At 43.4% G+C, this 16400-nt stretch overlaps 1 protein-coding gene across 7 annotated transcripts in view; it reads left to right on the top strand.

Moving 5' to 3' along the window:
• Positions 1–16400, top strand: part of LOC127580360 (non-muscle caldesmon-like) — a 186350-nt gene that overhangs the window by 128679 nt on the left and 41271 nt on the right. For all 7 annotated transcript variants that reach the window (XM_052033708.1, XM_052033711.1, XM_052033713.1 and 4 more), the window contains one exon: positions 11682–12123. In XM_052033708.1, coding sequence (XP_051889668.1) covers positions 11682–12123 — 442 coding nt within the window. The remainder of the gene's footprint in view (positions 1–11681; positions 12124–16400) is intronic.

Below are 16400 nucleotides of genomic sequence, written 5' to 3' on the forward strand. Positions count from 1 at the left end.
CATGAGTGTTACTGGAGCTGCACTCATCCAGGCAAATGGAGAGTATTCCATCGTGCCTTGTAGAAGGTGGAAAGGCTTTGAGGTATCAAGAGGTGCACCTGAGAAGTTCGGGTAATTCATTCATTCTTTGCAAGTTGCACACCAGTCAGGTTGATGCATTTGGGGGAACATTGTCTCCATGTTCCCTCGCTCTTGTGTGGGCTCCTGCAAGTGCTGGAGAGCAGTTTCTGCCAGACCCATGGAGCATCTTACAATCATTGCGACAACAACCACTCGGGTTTTCAAATGGAGATTACCTTGCCCAGGCTGATCGGAGGCCCCCTGATCACTCTCCTGAGTGCATCTGCCCCTTTTATATCAGCTATAAACCCTGCACAACCTGTGGCCACAGCTTTTGCCTGCTGCATCACATCAGTGGCTGGTGGAGGAGGAAGAGTGTGAGGATAAGAGAAGATAAGCTTTCTTTATTGGTCGCATGTACATCCAAACACACAGTGAAATGTACCTTTCGCGTAGAGTGTTCTGGGGGCAGCCAGCAAGTGTCGCCACACTTCCGGCGCCAACATAGCATGCCCACAACTTCCTAACCCGTACGTCTTTGGAAACCGGAGCACCTGGAGGAAGCCCACGCAGACACAGGGAGAACGTACAAACTCCTTACAGACAGCGGCCGGAATTGAACCCAGGTCGCTGGCGCTGTAATAGTGTTACACTAACCACTCCACTACCGCGCCTGTCCTTAAAGGCAGAGGAGAAATGCGGCAACCAGGGAAGAAGAGAAGTCCTCTCTGGATCAGAGCATTCTTAATCTTCTTGTTCAGATATAAATCCCACACCGCTAAATAAGGTGCAGACAGAGAGACAGTGTGACCTGGCCACCATTGAGACCTGGGATGGTATGTGGGAAATTCCCATCTCGTCACACGGCAAGGAACTGAGCCAGGTCAAGCACTTAATTACTGGCGAGCACATTAAAAGCTGCATAGTCCGCATCCAGACTAAATGCCTGTCCCCTGCAAAGACTTGCCATCAGTCAGGAAAGTGAAGTTCAAGTCAGGGTCCCATAAGAAGTTCTGTTACCTCAATATATACAGCTCGAATAACACCAAAAGAGCTTGAAGCTGTTCAGGACACAGTCTGTGAGTGGCAACCCATCCCACTGCCACCTGCATTCAGGTGATACCCACCATCGGCACCCCGTGGATGATCAGCAGCTTGTTAAAGCTTCCCAGGCAGCCTTAACCTGCAGCCCCAGGGAAGACTCAGAGAGGGAAATGATTGAGTGCCTAGCATGAGCTGGGTAAACTCCAAGACTGATACCATCCTGACCTGGGAATATATCACCATTGCCCATCCTCAGTGGGAGAGCTGCCCACCTACAGTGCTGTGGGAGATCCTCTGGAAATGGCATCCTCCATGACAGTCCGGATTGTCAGTAAATGCTGGCCTATCTCACATGACTTTTCTTCAGTTGTGATAGTGGTTAAGGTAGAATGCCAAACCAAACAGTTCCTAAGTTTCCATCACACAGTTATTGATCCTTTGGCTGTCTATGTGAGCCCATTGTGTATGCAAAAACCACCAAGTCACAGTGTCACCCATCCACAGAACACATGGCCTTGAAGGACGATCTCAAGCAGATCAGGCATTAGCCAGCCCTACTTCTGACTATTTTGGCATGAGCAGGAACGGGCTGCGTCAGCAAGGATTAGGCCAGAGCAATGGTACGTGGGTCACTAGTGCTGTCCACTCTCAGGGGGACAAGCCATGCCTGCCACCTGATGCACTGGTAGAGTGTTATGACCACCTCCCCCCACCCCCCCACCCCTGCCCAGAGCTATTCCGAGCAATGGAATCTGGCAGCTGCCTGTGCTGCAGCGAAAGATGTGAGGACAGCCAGTAAAGGCTGCAGGAATGTCCTCAGGGGGGTTAATGTCCTCTCTCTGTGTAATAGCAGTTCTATGCAGCATGATTGCATCCAGGAGCGTTGACAAGGAGTTGGTGACCCCTATAAAGCCCTACACCAGTTTGGAGCTGGAGTCACCTATATTGGTAGATGTTTCACAAGCTTTCAGGCCGGAAGAAAAGCTTCCCTCCCTCTCCATACAACCACAAACACCTTGATGTGCGTATGCATCAGCTGTTGTCGTTATGATGCCCACTGTTTTGTGCCATCTGTGTGGGATACGTGTGCAACCTTGTCCTCTAGTGAGCTGGCACTATAACCATCCTTTCCTCCTGGCCTGTTTCTGGTTGATTTGTGCATGGCAATTTAGATCTTGGCTTGAAACGGCAACCTACTGTCTGTGACGTGCCCGTGTCTGAGTGAGTGCTCGGGGCTCTCAGGTGTAGTGACCCACTGTTGTCATCTTTACCTTCTGTGGGCTCAGCTGCCAGGACCTGTGGCATTTGGACTTCTTGGGTTCCTGGAAGGAGGAGGGCCCCAGGGTCTGGTCAGGGTAAGAGACAGAAGGGAACATTTGAATCTTGTAAAGTAGAAGACATGTGGGATTAGCTGCAGATAAGAAATGAGCAAGAAATGAACACATGATCATCTTCCTCGATCTCCGCTGGGAAAGGCCTCTGAGGCAGACAACCCCAGTGTTCATGGTCTATCCAGATAGTTAGGCCTGCAGCATGACTGGGCCCTTGCCCCACCAGGGGAAAGTGATAGTGAGCCCTTTGGATGATGTGCATGAATAACTAACTGTGTGCGTAAACTGTGAGATGTAGGGGTTTGCTGCGAGGGTTTTGGTGAAGTGATACTAGTGTGAGGCATGTCATGAATGAGAGAAAGGTGTGGTGATGGATAAAGATTGTTTTTAAGCAAGTGTTGGAGGCTTGAAATAGTATTCATGTGTAGCTTTCTTGAAATAGTATTGGTGTTTGAATGGCTGTTAATAGATAGGATTTGCTGACACGTTCACTAACCTTGACTGTACCTGTGAGATTGTTAAACTTCTACACGCACTGGGACCAGGTCTTAGAGGTATTGTTTCTAGCATCTATCTCCCTGGCTACATCCTCCCACAGGCGATTCAACGCTAGCTGAGCTTTCCCTTGGAGCTGATATCTTGAAAAGTCAAAAAGTCGAGTTTATTGCACAAGCTCATGTATGCACAGGTGCAATGAAAAACTTGCTTACAGCAGCACCACAAGCACATAGCATCAGATACACAATGTTCACAAGAAAAAATTAAATTAAACATAAATTATACACATTTTTTGCAAGAAAGAATGCAATTAGAACAAAAATAACAAAGTCCATTGCAGTGCAAAGTGGTCATAGTGTTGCTATACTGAGGTAGTGATTAGGGTTGTGCCGGTTGGTTCAAGAACCGAATGGTTGAAAGGAAGTAGCTGTCCATGAACATGGTGGTGTGGGACTTCAGGCTTCTGTACCTCCTGCCCAATGGTAGCTGTGAGAAGATGGCATGGTTCAGATGGTAGGGATCTTTGATGACAGATGTTTCCTTCTTGAGGCAGTTCCTCCTGCAGATACAACCGATGGTGGGGAGGGATGTGCCTGTGATGTCTTGGGCTGAGTCTTCTACCCTCCGCAGCTTCTTACGTCCCTGCACATTCGAATTGCTGTACCAGACCATGATGCAATCAGTCAGTCTTCCACTGGGATCTCCAGAGCAGTGCCTGAGAAGCAGACTGACCATGTCAAACTCACCATGGCAGCTCTGAGTCCACCGCAGGCTATGTAAAAACTTGCAGCAGTGGTTGAGGACAGTGAGTACTTCTCCTTTAAGTGCTTGTGTTAAGCTGGTGCCTGAGCCTTGTGTCGCTGCTTCCATTTATGATGAACTAATGCAAAGTACAGCGCAATGAGTGCTGCTCAAACGATCCTCCATGAGCTGCACACACAAATTTCATGTGGGGTTGAGGCAACACACTGCGCGAGGGTCACTCGCAGGGCTACTTTTTAACCCACATTTTCTGGGCAAGTGAACTTACAGGGATGGGTGTCAGCTGGTTACTTCAGCACGGGGCTAGCGGTCAGCACAGCTGGACTTTATTCTCTGTCACTGATGTTCAGGTACTTGTGAACAAGGGGAGCACTTAATTTTCTTATCAGGGCTGCAGAGCAATGTAACTTCCAAGTGAGAAAGATAAGATATGATCCTTATTAGTCACATGTACATCGAAACACACAGTGAAATGAATCTTGCATACCAAATCTCCTCAAACTCCTAACAAAGTAGAGCCGCTGGCATGCCTTCTTTGTGATTGCATCAATGTGTTGGGCCCAGGATAGATCCTCTGAGATGTTGACACCCAGGAACTTGAAGCTGCTCATCCTTTCCACTGCTGACCCCTCAATGAAGTCTGGTGCATGTTGTCCTGACTTCCCCTTCCTGAAGTCCACAATCAATTTCTTGGTCTTGCTGATGTGAAGTGCGAGATTGTTGTTGTGACACCACTCAACCAGCCGATCTATCTCACTCCAGAAAGTCTCCTCATCACCATCTGAGATTTTGCCAACAACAGTGGTGTCATTGTCAAATTTATAGATAGCACTTGAGATGTGCCTAGCCACACAGTCTTGAACGTAGAGGGAGTAGAGCAATGGGCTAAGCACACATCCTTGAGGTGTGCCTGTGTTGATTATTGATTATTATTAGTTATTGATTACACTTCAGCAGTCGAGAGAACCCTCATTGCTTCCTACTACCCTCCTAATGCAGGCAACTGGGATTGGTTTAGATGGACAAAAAGGTCTGTATGGACATGTTGGGCCAAAGGTGCTGAATGACTCTATGACTCTGGAGTTGGAAATATGTGAATCACCGCAGTTCACTTTGTGGGTGATTTTGTCCATATAACCTCAAATGGTACCACTTTACCAGGGGCCCGAATTGAATCACACTATTTTTTATTCCTGAAGATGTGTCTAGAAGCTGGACCCATTGCACACATTCCAATATGCTCACAATCTTTTCTGGGTCGGTTAATAGCCCTTCAGAAATTGGCCCTGATAATTCACATTAGTGCCTCTGATGTTAGCCCAGCATTAGGTATATGACTAATTATTTCACCTGGTGCGCATCGGTCATTTCTGAGCTTACAGACAGAAATTAGCTGTTAAAGGTGAGATGAAAACCTGCCTAACTCTTGCAGAACAACAAAACACAAAGTCCACAGTTGGTTGGGGAAGAGATGTGACTGCTGCATCAGTATTTTGCTCTCTTCTTCTGCCAACCTCAGGTTTTATTGCTCAGCATGTTTCACGGAGCATTGCTGGCTGTCCTGTAACTTATAGTAGCCTGTCTACATAATGCAGTGCACAGACACATGCCGTGACCTCTGCCTCACGATAACCTGGGGCCTCTCATAGCCAGGGACTCGCAGTGGGGGTGGCCAGATACTGAAGGCACACAACTCCCTTTCCACTACTTTTCCTCACCGTCGTGGCAGCATTTTCTGCTGTTGCTCAGTGGTTGTGTTGGGGAGAGGTTCCTTTAAGGGTGTGAAGCCTGGGAAAGTTGTCAATGATACAGCAGACACGATTTCTCTCAGTGGCTGCCTTTGGGAACTATGCAAAAAAAGTTTTAATTTTTGTGTTTCAGTGCACGATACAGGCTGAAAATCACCCTGACAATTTTTTAAACCATATATCTTTTGCCAATTTCCCTCTTTTTGCAGACTTCCTGACTGGGTGCTCATGTTATTCGCAGCACCTGTTTATTGCTCCAGAAAAGGTGATGTCCAATTTTTCAGCCAGACACGCTATATCAAAGAAGTGCGAGTTTAAAATTCCCACTTAGTCATCTAGATGTGCTATGTGTTCAGGAATGAAACACTTTTGACCTTTGTCATTCCTTGTTGACTGATCATATAAACACAATTTCAGCAATGCTGCTTTCCAGCCCAAAGCCTTGTTACACTGGAGATTAAGTCAGGGTTACAGAAATAACATCAAGGTCCCAATTGCCTTGGTCTTGTTCACTCCCAAGCAAAGATTTGCTCCGGAAATGTAGCCTTAATGACTTGACCTACAAATCTGGAATGTTTGAAAAAAAGTCTTGGTAATGCTGACTGCGAAACTGCCAGATTGTTAAGATTGTTGTAAATGTGATTTACTACTGTCCTTACCCAGCCTGGCTTATATGTGACTCCAGGTCCACTACAATGTGGTTAACTCTTAAGTGTCCTCTGAAGTGGACTACGAAGCACTCTGTTCATGGGCAAATAAGGATGGGCAGTAAATGCTGGCCTTGACAGCAATGCCCAGGACTCCCCCAAGAAAGAATAAATGAAATAAAATAACAGATTGAATTTGGAGAGCGTCAGATTCTAAACTCATCTTTGTAGATTATTTGTAATAAACAGTTTTTGGAGGGTAAACAATGATATATATACTTTACATAGAATTGAAATAAACCTTTCAGCCCTACCAGTCTATGCCAGAATTATGCTTCATAGGAGTGCCCTTCATCTCACCCCTAAACTATTCCTTTTTCAACTACAGTTTTCTAGCTTTCTCTTAAAAGCATCAGTGATGGCTTCATCAGGGCTCCGATCCTTGAAATTCAAAGAGGTTAAAACGACAATTCAAACCTCATCCAAAAATGGGAAGGAATTAAGGAAGTGGGATGGAGTGAGCAGAAATCTAGGGAATTGAAGAGCAGCAGAGTTTCAGGGCTGGTTTCCTTAACAGCTAAAGGCATAGTCATACATCGTAGAGCAAAGGAGGAAGATGGAGGGAGAGTAGTGCCAAGCTGAAACTGACATCCATTCTCCAGAAACTAAAACAGAAAAAGCTAGAAACACTCAGCAGGTCAGCCAGTGCCTGTGGAATGAGAAACAGAATTTGTGTTTCAGGTCAAAGATTCCCCGTCTGTTTTTGTTTCGGATTTTCAGCATCCGCAGATTTTGATTTGTCTTTGAGTGTTGGATGAGCCTATGACATAACACAACATCGGATGGATGTATTCTTCCAGCCAAATATCAGAAAACAGATGCCTCTAATTCCTCCAAAACATTGTAAGCATCAATTACAAACATTCTGTCCACCAACCAGGTAGATCAAAGGGAAAAAACAAAAATCCACCAGACCATTAATGGGAAATGGGATGGATCAAGCATTTCCTCTTTCCAACTTAACGAGAGATTCCAATGCCATGAAACCACAGAAGAATCGAATGGACTGTTGCAGGAGACACTACAAAACAAATAAAGTAAACCTACTTGAGATTCGCTTACTGTGAGCAATAGAAGAAAGTCAAAAAGTAATATAGACACCAGGGTAATCTTTTATTTAATTAAATCATATGTATTGATCAATTTCTTAATCATTTAGGGGGAGATGGATAATTAATTAACTATTTTCTTTCCATTGAAGTTTTTGAGTTCTAGTTCTACTTTGTGTCTCTGGAGTACCATGTGTTAAAGGTGGATAGGTATTGGCAGTCCATCAGATCCCACACCCCAGATTAGTTGTAGATTCCTGTAATTATTTGGGTGGATTCACTAATAAAATGAAGTGTTGACATGTGTTCAAAAGTAGAATTTTCATTTAATAGTAACAGGCAGAGCCAAGCCAAGCTGCCTCAACACTAAAAGTTCTACTGTTGATGAAAACTAAATGGAATTAGATAATCTATAATAGCCTTTCTGTAAAGACAAGGTACATGGGGTCCAGAAATCCAACGTTAATGATGCTGGATTATTTGAATGTATATTTTGTGTCCATCTGAAAGTCTCAAATCCATTTAAAAACCTTGTTACTGCCAACAAAAACATTGGTTTCATATTAAGTCACTGAGTAACATGTCGTGACCCATGACCTGGTAATGCCCTGATATGAAATTCTTGAATTAACAGTCACTTTGCTTCACGACAAGCCATAAATGGGCATAAGTCCAGTTAACCCCATTCATCAGGAACAATCTGAAAGTTTCTTGGGTGAAATAGATTTTAATCTGAACAAATGAGCAATAGTTCAAGATGTACAGTTTTGCACTAATGAAAGATAAATCAGATTAAACAAATGCCCATGGACGATCTATTTTTCATTGTTTGCAATGAGGTTCATATTTGGAGTTAAACCTATGAATCTAAAATTAGTCATTGTGTAAACTTCTTAGAAAAATCCTTCATAGTTCTATTCAGTTGATACTGAAATATTTGCAGTCTTTTCTGTTTTAATGCTAGTTGATGGAGAAGCAGTGCTGTATGGATGAGCATATCAAAGGAACACATTTTTCAAAAGGCCTTGAAAGTGTTTGGACGCAAGTTAGAACTGGAGGAGGCTTGGGTCTGAGCCCTCGTACAAAACTAGCCAGGGCTAAAGGAGGTGAAAACAGCTGGATTATTCATGACACCATTCATAATTCCAATGCACTGAATGTAAATGTCTTCAGGAACTTTCCCACTGTCCTTTGTAACTTCAGCAGAAGAACCAAAGAAGCCGTAAAATGGCATTTACACTTTTTCAGGCCAATAGATTACTGAGAGAAACCATGACAAAATTTGGCTCATTGACTGCTTGCCCCCAACACACCTCCCTTGCTGTGCCTGGTTTCAGCGAGTCCTGTACCCCTATAGCTGCCCAGCTGTCTTCTTTCAGAACCCTGTCCTTCACCCGCCTGACCTGATCATCCCACCTGGGATCTTCTGCTTTCTCCTACGCCACTGTCATTGGGTCATTATCCAAGTTGGTCCCTGACTGCACACCTATGTATGATCCTCTCCTCATTTCACTTCCTCTGCAATCATTACTGCCCACAAAGCAGAGGAAATGCCTACCCTACTGCACACAACACTGGGCCTCATGCATGTTAGAATATCCAAGCCAGGAGACACAAGAGACTGAAGATGCTGGAATCTGGAGCAAAAAAACAAACTGCTGGAGGAACTCAGTGGGTCGGGCAGCATCTGCAGAGGGAAATGGACAGTTGACATTTCAGGTCAAGACCCAAAACGTGGACTGTGCATTTCCCTCCACAGATGTTGCCCGACCCACTGAGTTCCTCCAGCAGTTTGTTTTTCATCCAAGCCAGGAGTTGCCTTGGGCCACAGTTTGGATACCTCTGCTCCAATCAAACATGAAATAACATATGGCATGGAAGGAGGCCTCTATGATGCTTGGTCTGAAACAGTATTGGTCCACACAACTTCTTCCCAACCTACACCAGCTGCTCCTATTCTCTTCTCTTCCTTTCTTCCTCATGTATTATTCACCTCCTGTTTGTACCATTTTCTCCATGAGGTAAAAGTTTAACATGTTTACCACTTTGTAGATAAGGATATCCCTTTTGGATTATTGATTACTGGATGGACATTTTATCATTGCTGGATTTGGACTTACCCAATCATCATCATTGATGGTTGTGGTGTGACAAAGGAAGATAATCACTCAAAAAGCATAAATGATGGATGACAGGATTTCCTTCCAGCATTGCTGTGATCTCACTGAAATCTCTCACTCTTTGGTTTTGGGCTCATTTCTGATGCACAAGAGTTTCTGTCATGGCCTCCATCAATGAGAGTCCACCAATTCAAATGAAATCTGGAAGGAACATTTAAGAGGGCAGAACCAACACCATTTAAAAAAAAATTCTTGGCTAAGATTAAGGGTTAAGATGGTAAGTTTGCAAAGCCTTTGTGAAGGAGATGAGAGCACCGGTAGATCCTTTCCCTCATCAACGGTAACTATTAACTGTTTATCTCTCCACAGATTTTGGTTGACCTGCTGAGTACTTCCAGCATTTTCCTTATTGTTTAAATTATAGTCCATGGATTTTGAACCATTTTCCACAGAATTAGCTTCATTTAGTTTCATGAAGTAGGCGGCACAATGGCGCAACAAGCAGAGATGCTGCCTCACACCTCCAGAAGCCCAGGTTCAATTCTGACCTCGGGTGTTGCATGTGTGGAGTTTGCACGTTCTCCCTGTTACCATATAGGTTTCGACTGTGTGCTCTGGATCCTACCACATCCCAAAAACGTGCAGGTTGGGAGGTTAATTGGTAAAAGTAAATTGTCCCCTGTGCATAGATGAGTGGTAGAACCTTAGGAGAATAAAATGGAACTAGTAAGGTTGATGCAAATTGGTTGAAAAGCATGATGGTGAAGGGTCCTGACCTGAAATGTTGACCACTTGCTTTTGTCCACGGATGCTGCCTGGCCTGCTGAGTTCTTCCAGCACCATTGTGTTTTTTCATCTAGATTCCAACATCTGCATTCCTTTGTTTCTCTGGTGTAAATTGGTGCTTGACAGTCTGGTGGGCTGAAGGAGCAGTTTCTGTGTGTATAATTCTATGACTCAATGAAATAATTTGCAAATTGTTAGGTGAGGAAAGTGAACTAGTGGAGTTCTCCAAGGATCAGTTCTTGGCCCACAATTGTTTACTATTTACGTTAATTACCAGGAGGAGGCAACAAAATGTAAGGTTTCCAAATTTGCCTTTGATACAAAAATAGGTGGAGGAGCATGTTGGAATGAAGACATTGTGATTCTACAATGGAATGTAGATATAGTGATTGGGCAAAAACATGTCAAATGGAGTTTAATGTGGGGAAGTGTGAGGTCATGCACTTTGGAAAGAGGAACCAAAAGGCAGATTGTTATCTAAATGGTGAGAGACTGCAGATGAGTGAAGTACAGAGTGATCTAGGTGTTCTAGTGTATGAAGTACACAAAGTCAGCAGGCAAGTCCAACAAGTGCTTAAGAAAGCAAACTGCATTTTGGCACTTGCTGTGAAGGGGGTTGGACTTTAAAAGTGGGAAGGTTTTGTTAAAGTTATTCAGGGGGTTGGTGAGGCCACACCCAGAATACTGTGCACAGTTTTTGTCCCCTTATCTAAAGAAGGATATGGTAGCACTGAAGACAATCCAAAGTTGATTGACCAGGCTAATTCCTGGGATAAAAGGGTTGTCCTTTCAAGAGAGGCTACACAGCTTGGGTCTGTATTCCTTGGAGTTTAGAAGAATGAGGGTGATCTTATTCAAACATATAAGTGCCTCAGTGGTATTGACGGGGTAGATATTGAGATATTTTGAGATGGGAGAGTCATGAACATGGAAACATAGTTACAAATAGGGGACCTGTCATTTAAGACTGAGGTGTGTAGAAATTTCTTCTCTCAGAGGGTAGTGAAACTCTAGAATTCTCTGTCCCAGAGGGTGGAGGTCAGATCATTAGAAATATTTAAGATGGAGATGGATAAATACTTGAAAGATTGAGGAACTGAGGGTTATGGTGAACTGGCACAGGAAAGGAGTTTAGGCCAGTGTAGGTCAGTCGTGATCATATTGAGTGGTGAGGCAGGCTTGAGGGCCTTGGTGCCTTCTCCTGATGCTATTTTCTTGTGTTCTTGTGAAGGCTGACATCAAGTCTACTATGAATTGAGTGTGGAGGACACTCAAGACCTGTCCAAGGAGTTAGAACATAGAACACTACAGCACAGTACAGGCCCTTCAGCCCACAAATACATTAAGTGTATTCGATTAGATATGACTCTTTCAGTTTCACATTATGGTAAGGCGGTGTTGCCTAAATGAGGGAATGTATACTCAAAAGATAATATCTGAGTGGCAGTTTCCATGTGAAGTCTGTATTGCTGATATGGTGGTCTTTCTATAACAAGTAATACCTTTGAATATTAAAATGTGAAAATATAAATGTGTAATGCAAAATCTGATTGGAATAAATCTTCTTCTCATATAGTGCAATGGAAGAAGAGACCAAAGTTTCGAGAGCTCAGAACATAATGGATGATGATGACGAGATGGCAGAGAGGTTGCAGAAGAGAGAAGAACGACGTCAGAAACGCCTTCAAGAGGCCATGGAGCGCCAAAGTGCATTTGACCCAACAATAAGAGAAACTCAAGACATTTCGAAAGGAATCCAAAGAAATGAGAGAGAGGAGGAGGAGGAGACCAACCAACGAAATGAGTGGCGGCAAGAGCCGGAACCAGAACCGGAAATGGAACCAGAGCCAGAGCCAGAGCCAGAACCAGAACCAGAGGCGGAACCGGAGCCTGAACCTGAGCCCGAGCCTGAACCAGAGCCCGAACCTGAGCCAGAACCAGAGCCAGAGCCGGAACCGGAAGAGGAAAAGGAACAGATTGTAGAAGAAAAATTTGAAAAACCATACCACATTGAAAAGGTAAAAGTGAGCAGCTTCACGTACAGAATGCCAACCACCATCTGATCTTCGACCCTCAACTTCTTACAGCATAACCCTATTTCTATTTCAACACATACAGGTATCAGGATAAGAAGTTTCGTTTCCCATGCAATAACAACATTTAAAAGACAATTGGATAAGGAAGTGGAAAGGAGGGATTTAGAGGGACATGGGACAAATGTGGGCAAATGGGACTAGCTTGGTAGGCACCATGGTTGGCATGGATGAGTTGGGCCGAAGGGCCTGTTTTCATGCTGTATTACTCTATGACTCTATGCCTGCAGTTATTGGCTCGCCAGTCAGCCTACGTTTATCTGGTTCCCGCCTTTTAAGTTAATGGGTGTGAAAAACCATGTGAGATTCCTTAATCTCTGTCCACTGTGCTTCAGACAGCTCCTGAGACTCTTGCAAGAAAATTCACTTCAACTTGCTCTCATTCAACTCACCACAGTGTTATTTAAAGAAGCTTTGAGTTCAGCACTTTATCCTTGACTCTTAAACAAAAGGCAATCAATTCTCTCCCCTATGTTTTCCTTAACGCTTCAGCCCAATGTTTGTCGGTGGTGATATGATGAGATATTTCCACTCTCTGCACACTACCATATTCAGTGCCAAATACTGGATAGCTTGTACTTCAGAACAGTGCCCACCGCAGATCAGATTAATGTTAGAGAATTCACTTATAACCATTCATGGGCAGCATGAGAGGAATTGTTTATCTCCACTATCTGGGCAGAATTGAAATTGAGCTCTGAGCTGGTGCTTTTGAGTATATATTAATTCCTGTACTTGTAATCCATCATGTTACCTAAGGTTTGCTTTGGAACTTGGCTGAGTTTTCAAAGTTGAAAATATGGGGTGGAAATTCGTCCTGGGTAGCGGTAGGAAACAGAGGGCAGCAAATGTCTAACGTGCTTTGCATTTACTTAGCTTTTTTCTACCCACTTATGAATAGGAAAAAACAAATCTGGCTTTATTGGCCTCCAATTATCCATCAAGTTGAAAGCTGGTCAGAATGTACAGCAAACTTTGCATTTGTCTTCGTCTGTTTTGCCCAGGACACATGCCAAATCCTGGGACCTTAAAAATTAATATATATTCTTTGAATGGAGAAACTAAAGATTGATACGTTGTGTAGAATTCCTGGCAAAGTAAATAAGATCAGCTAAAACAGCATAAGAGAAATCAGTGCACGAGTAGTTCTCGGTAACCCCTTGGTAACCCTGACCTCATCCTATCAGAGACATTCTCTTTGTCTTTCCATTCCTTCCTCACCTTCTCTGCAACTTAAAGCTAATTTGTTTTCTCTTTTCCAGTTCTGACGAGAGGTCTTAAAACCTGAAACGTTAATTCAGTTTCTCTCTCCACAGATGCTGCCTGACCTGCTGAGTGTTTCCAGCATTTTCTGTTTTTTTATTTCAGATTTTCAGCTTTCCGGAGTTTGGGAGTTCTCGGAACTCGGCTACAGCCAGCTGAGGTGACACTTGAGCTTTTCTAGATTCAGAAGCCTGTGTTTGGGAGAGTTAAGGAACCTGACAGAGTCCTCACAGAAAATATTCATCCATCACCATTGGAAAATCCCTGTGTCCTGACAACTACTGAGAAGAGAATAAGCTCTTCTGCTCAGTAATCCAACATGCTCAGGGTCTTGATGCTGGACTGGCAGGTTTTCTGGACTATTGGATGTTTTTCTGTTATACCCCAACATACTTATAAGTCACTTGTTTCAGATGTTACACAGTATTGTAAGTTTTCCAGTGAACCTAGTAATTTTAAAGGAAGCATGGGAAAGAGGACACAGTAACTCAAGGGAGTATGAGAACCAGGTGCCCGCCATGTTTCAAGGCAGCACAGGAAATGGAGCCTGGTGAGTTTCAAGAGAGCATGGGAAACATGGCTCCGGTGAGTTTCAAGACAGCGTGAGAAAAGGAGCCCCAAAGAGTTCCCTTGAAACACGGGAAATATCATTAAGTGAGCCTGATGCCGAATCATTGGGATTTCTGGATAGTGGAATAGTGGATTCTCAGAGTTTTACTGTATCTACACTGTACCACCTGTAGTCATGGTCTAACCAGACGCAAGAAGAATGGTATATGAATCAGTGTCACCAGGAGAACAGGAAAGTGAGAAAAGTACATTTTATTTTACAAGATCACTATTATATAAAGTGGAGATAAAAGTGTTGGTCTAACGGGATCATTAAGATGAGCACTCTGTTAGTTATCGATACTTTTCACCCTTAAGTAGTAAACCTTACTGCAATATATCTGGCTGAGTTGGTAGCTATCTCACCCTCTGAGTCGGAGATTGAGGATTCAAACCTCATTCCAGGATATGAACAAGATAGTTCAGCTTAAACCCCAGGGCAGTGCTGAAGAACTGTTTCAGTGCCAGTTTAATTAGTTTCCATTCAACTATCCCCGACTGCCTGCTGAAGGAGATTCAAAGATTCCACATCACGTTTTGGTGAAAATCAAAGTTGTCCTTCCATTGTCATGGCCGATGCTCCGTCCACAACCGAGAACAGTTTAATTATCTCATTTACTTGTGGCAATTCACTTTGTCCATTTGGTATTTGTATATTTACTAACAAACTAACAGTGACCACACTTTGAAAATAATTCTTGGGCGTGATTCACGCTATGATCCCCCAAGGATGTGATCAGATTTTGCATACATAGATATTTCGTCTTGTCAAGTCTTTCTGTCATATTCATTGGGAGCTGCTTTTTCTAAAGCCAGTTGTTGAGAATGCGAGTTGTTGAGAATGCAAGCAGATTTGATACTAAGAGGAGGCAGACAGAGACTGACAGACCTGTAGTGCATCAAATAGGAGCTCGACTGTGACACACTAGCAGAAATATTAAATGCAGGTGAAAATTATGCGCAAAATAACAAGGAAAAAATTTTTAAAACAAACATCCTGGACCTCGGAAAGCTTACAAGAAACGTCATTGATACATATCTCATCTATCATTTTGCTTTCTCAGTTACATTTATGTGGTTGAGTATTATTGAATGGCATTTTTAAAAAATGAATTGACTATTTCATTTTTCATGTTAATTTCATTAGTATAATTCTTCAGTCTTATTCCTGCTTGCTTGCTGACTCCCTCTTTCACTCACTCTTGCTTGCACTCTCCCTATCTCTCTCTCTCCCTCCACCTCACCTGCACATGGCTCTTGCACTTGCTCTCACATTTTCATGCTCCCACTCACTTTCTCATGCTGTGGCTCAGTCCCTCTTGTTTGGCTCGCACTCGCTCATTCTTGCTTTTGCTCGCTCTCCCTCTCATTCTAGCTCTAGCTCATTCTCTCTCTCCCCCACCCAATATCATGCTCACCTGTCCACTCTTCTTCACTGAACAGGTAAGATGTGAAGACCCCATCAATAGACAGAAATTCTAATGAGTTAAACTCAACTTCATTCTTGTTAATGTAATATAATCCAGTAATTTCAGTCTGGGAATCCTTGGGAAGGGCTATTTCAGACTAGAATAAAATCATTATCCTGGTACGAATGACTGCTAATCCAGCAAGAAAATCATTGCATTCTGTGATAAACTACATTCAGTTGACAAAGTCACAGTCCAGTAAGAAAACTCCTGCCCTGGTTTTATGCAGTACTCTCAGCCCTGAAGAAAAATCACTTCTCTGGCATTAAGAATTGTTCTTAATCTATTGAGAAGTTGCAGGATAGATTAGGAAAGATGAACATTTGCTTCTGGGGCAGGAGATATCCTCCTCCTGCTTCGAACTCCCTGGACTACTGGAAGAGCTGCCAGCAACTCCAACCATGCCAAGTGTTTGAGAATTACAGGAAGGGGGCAGAGCCAAACAGGATCCCTCATTCCTCTTCCCACTTCCCCTGTTGTTCATGGGGGAAGGTTTAGGACAAAATTCAACGATTTGTAAACATTAACACTAAAGACTGTAGAAATAAAACATAAAAGTATACGTAAGGTGTTTCAGTGTAGCAAGATATCAACAATAGTGGGCAGCATACTGATTTGCCCAAATCCACAAGGTAGGAGGGGTAATCTAAGGGTGTCTTCATATTACTAGAATCTGAGACTAATGTCTGTAAATGGTTAGTCAACATGCCTGGCTAGCTCACAGTCATAGTGAGCTCACCACAAGCATATGTGTATGCATAGGGCTGCACCTGACTAGTTAATTTTTAATGTTATGAAACCACAATATGGTGTCAACTCTCAAGGAGAGGTGCTGATGACAATCAGATAACCTGATATCTG

The sequence above is a fragment of the Pristis pectinata genome, chromosome 19 (genome assembly GCF_009764475.1).
Source record: "Pristis pectinata isolate sPriPec2 chromosome 19, sPriPec2.1.pri, whole genome shotgun sequence".
NCBI classification, from domain to species: domain Eukaryota; kingdom Metazoa; phylum Chordata; class Chondrichthyes; order Rhinopristiformes; family Pristidae; genus Pristis; species Pristis pectinata.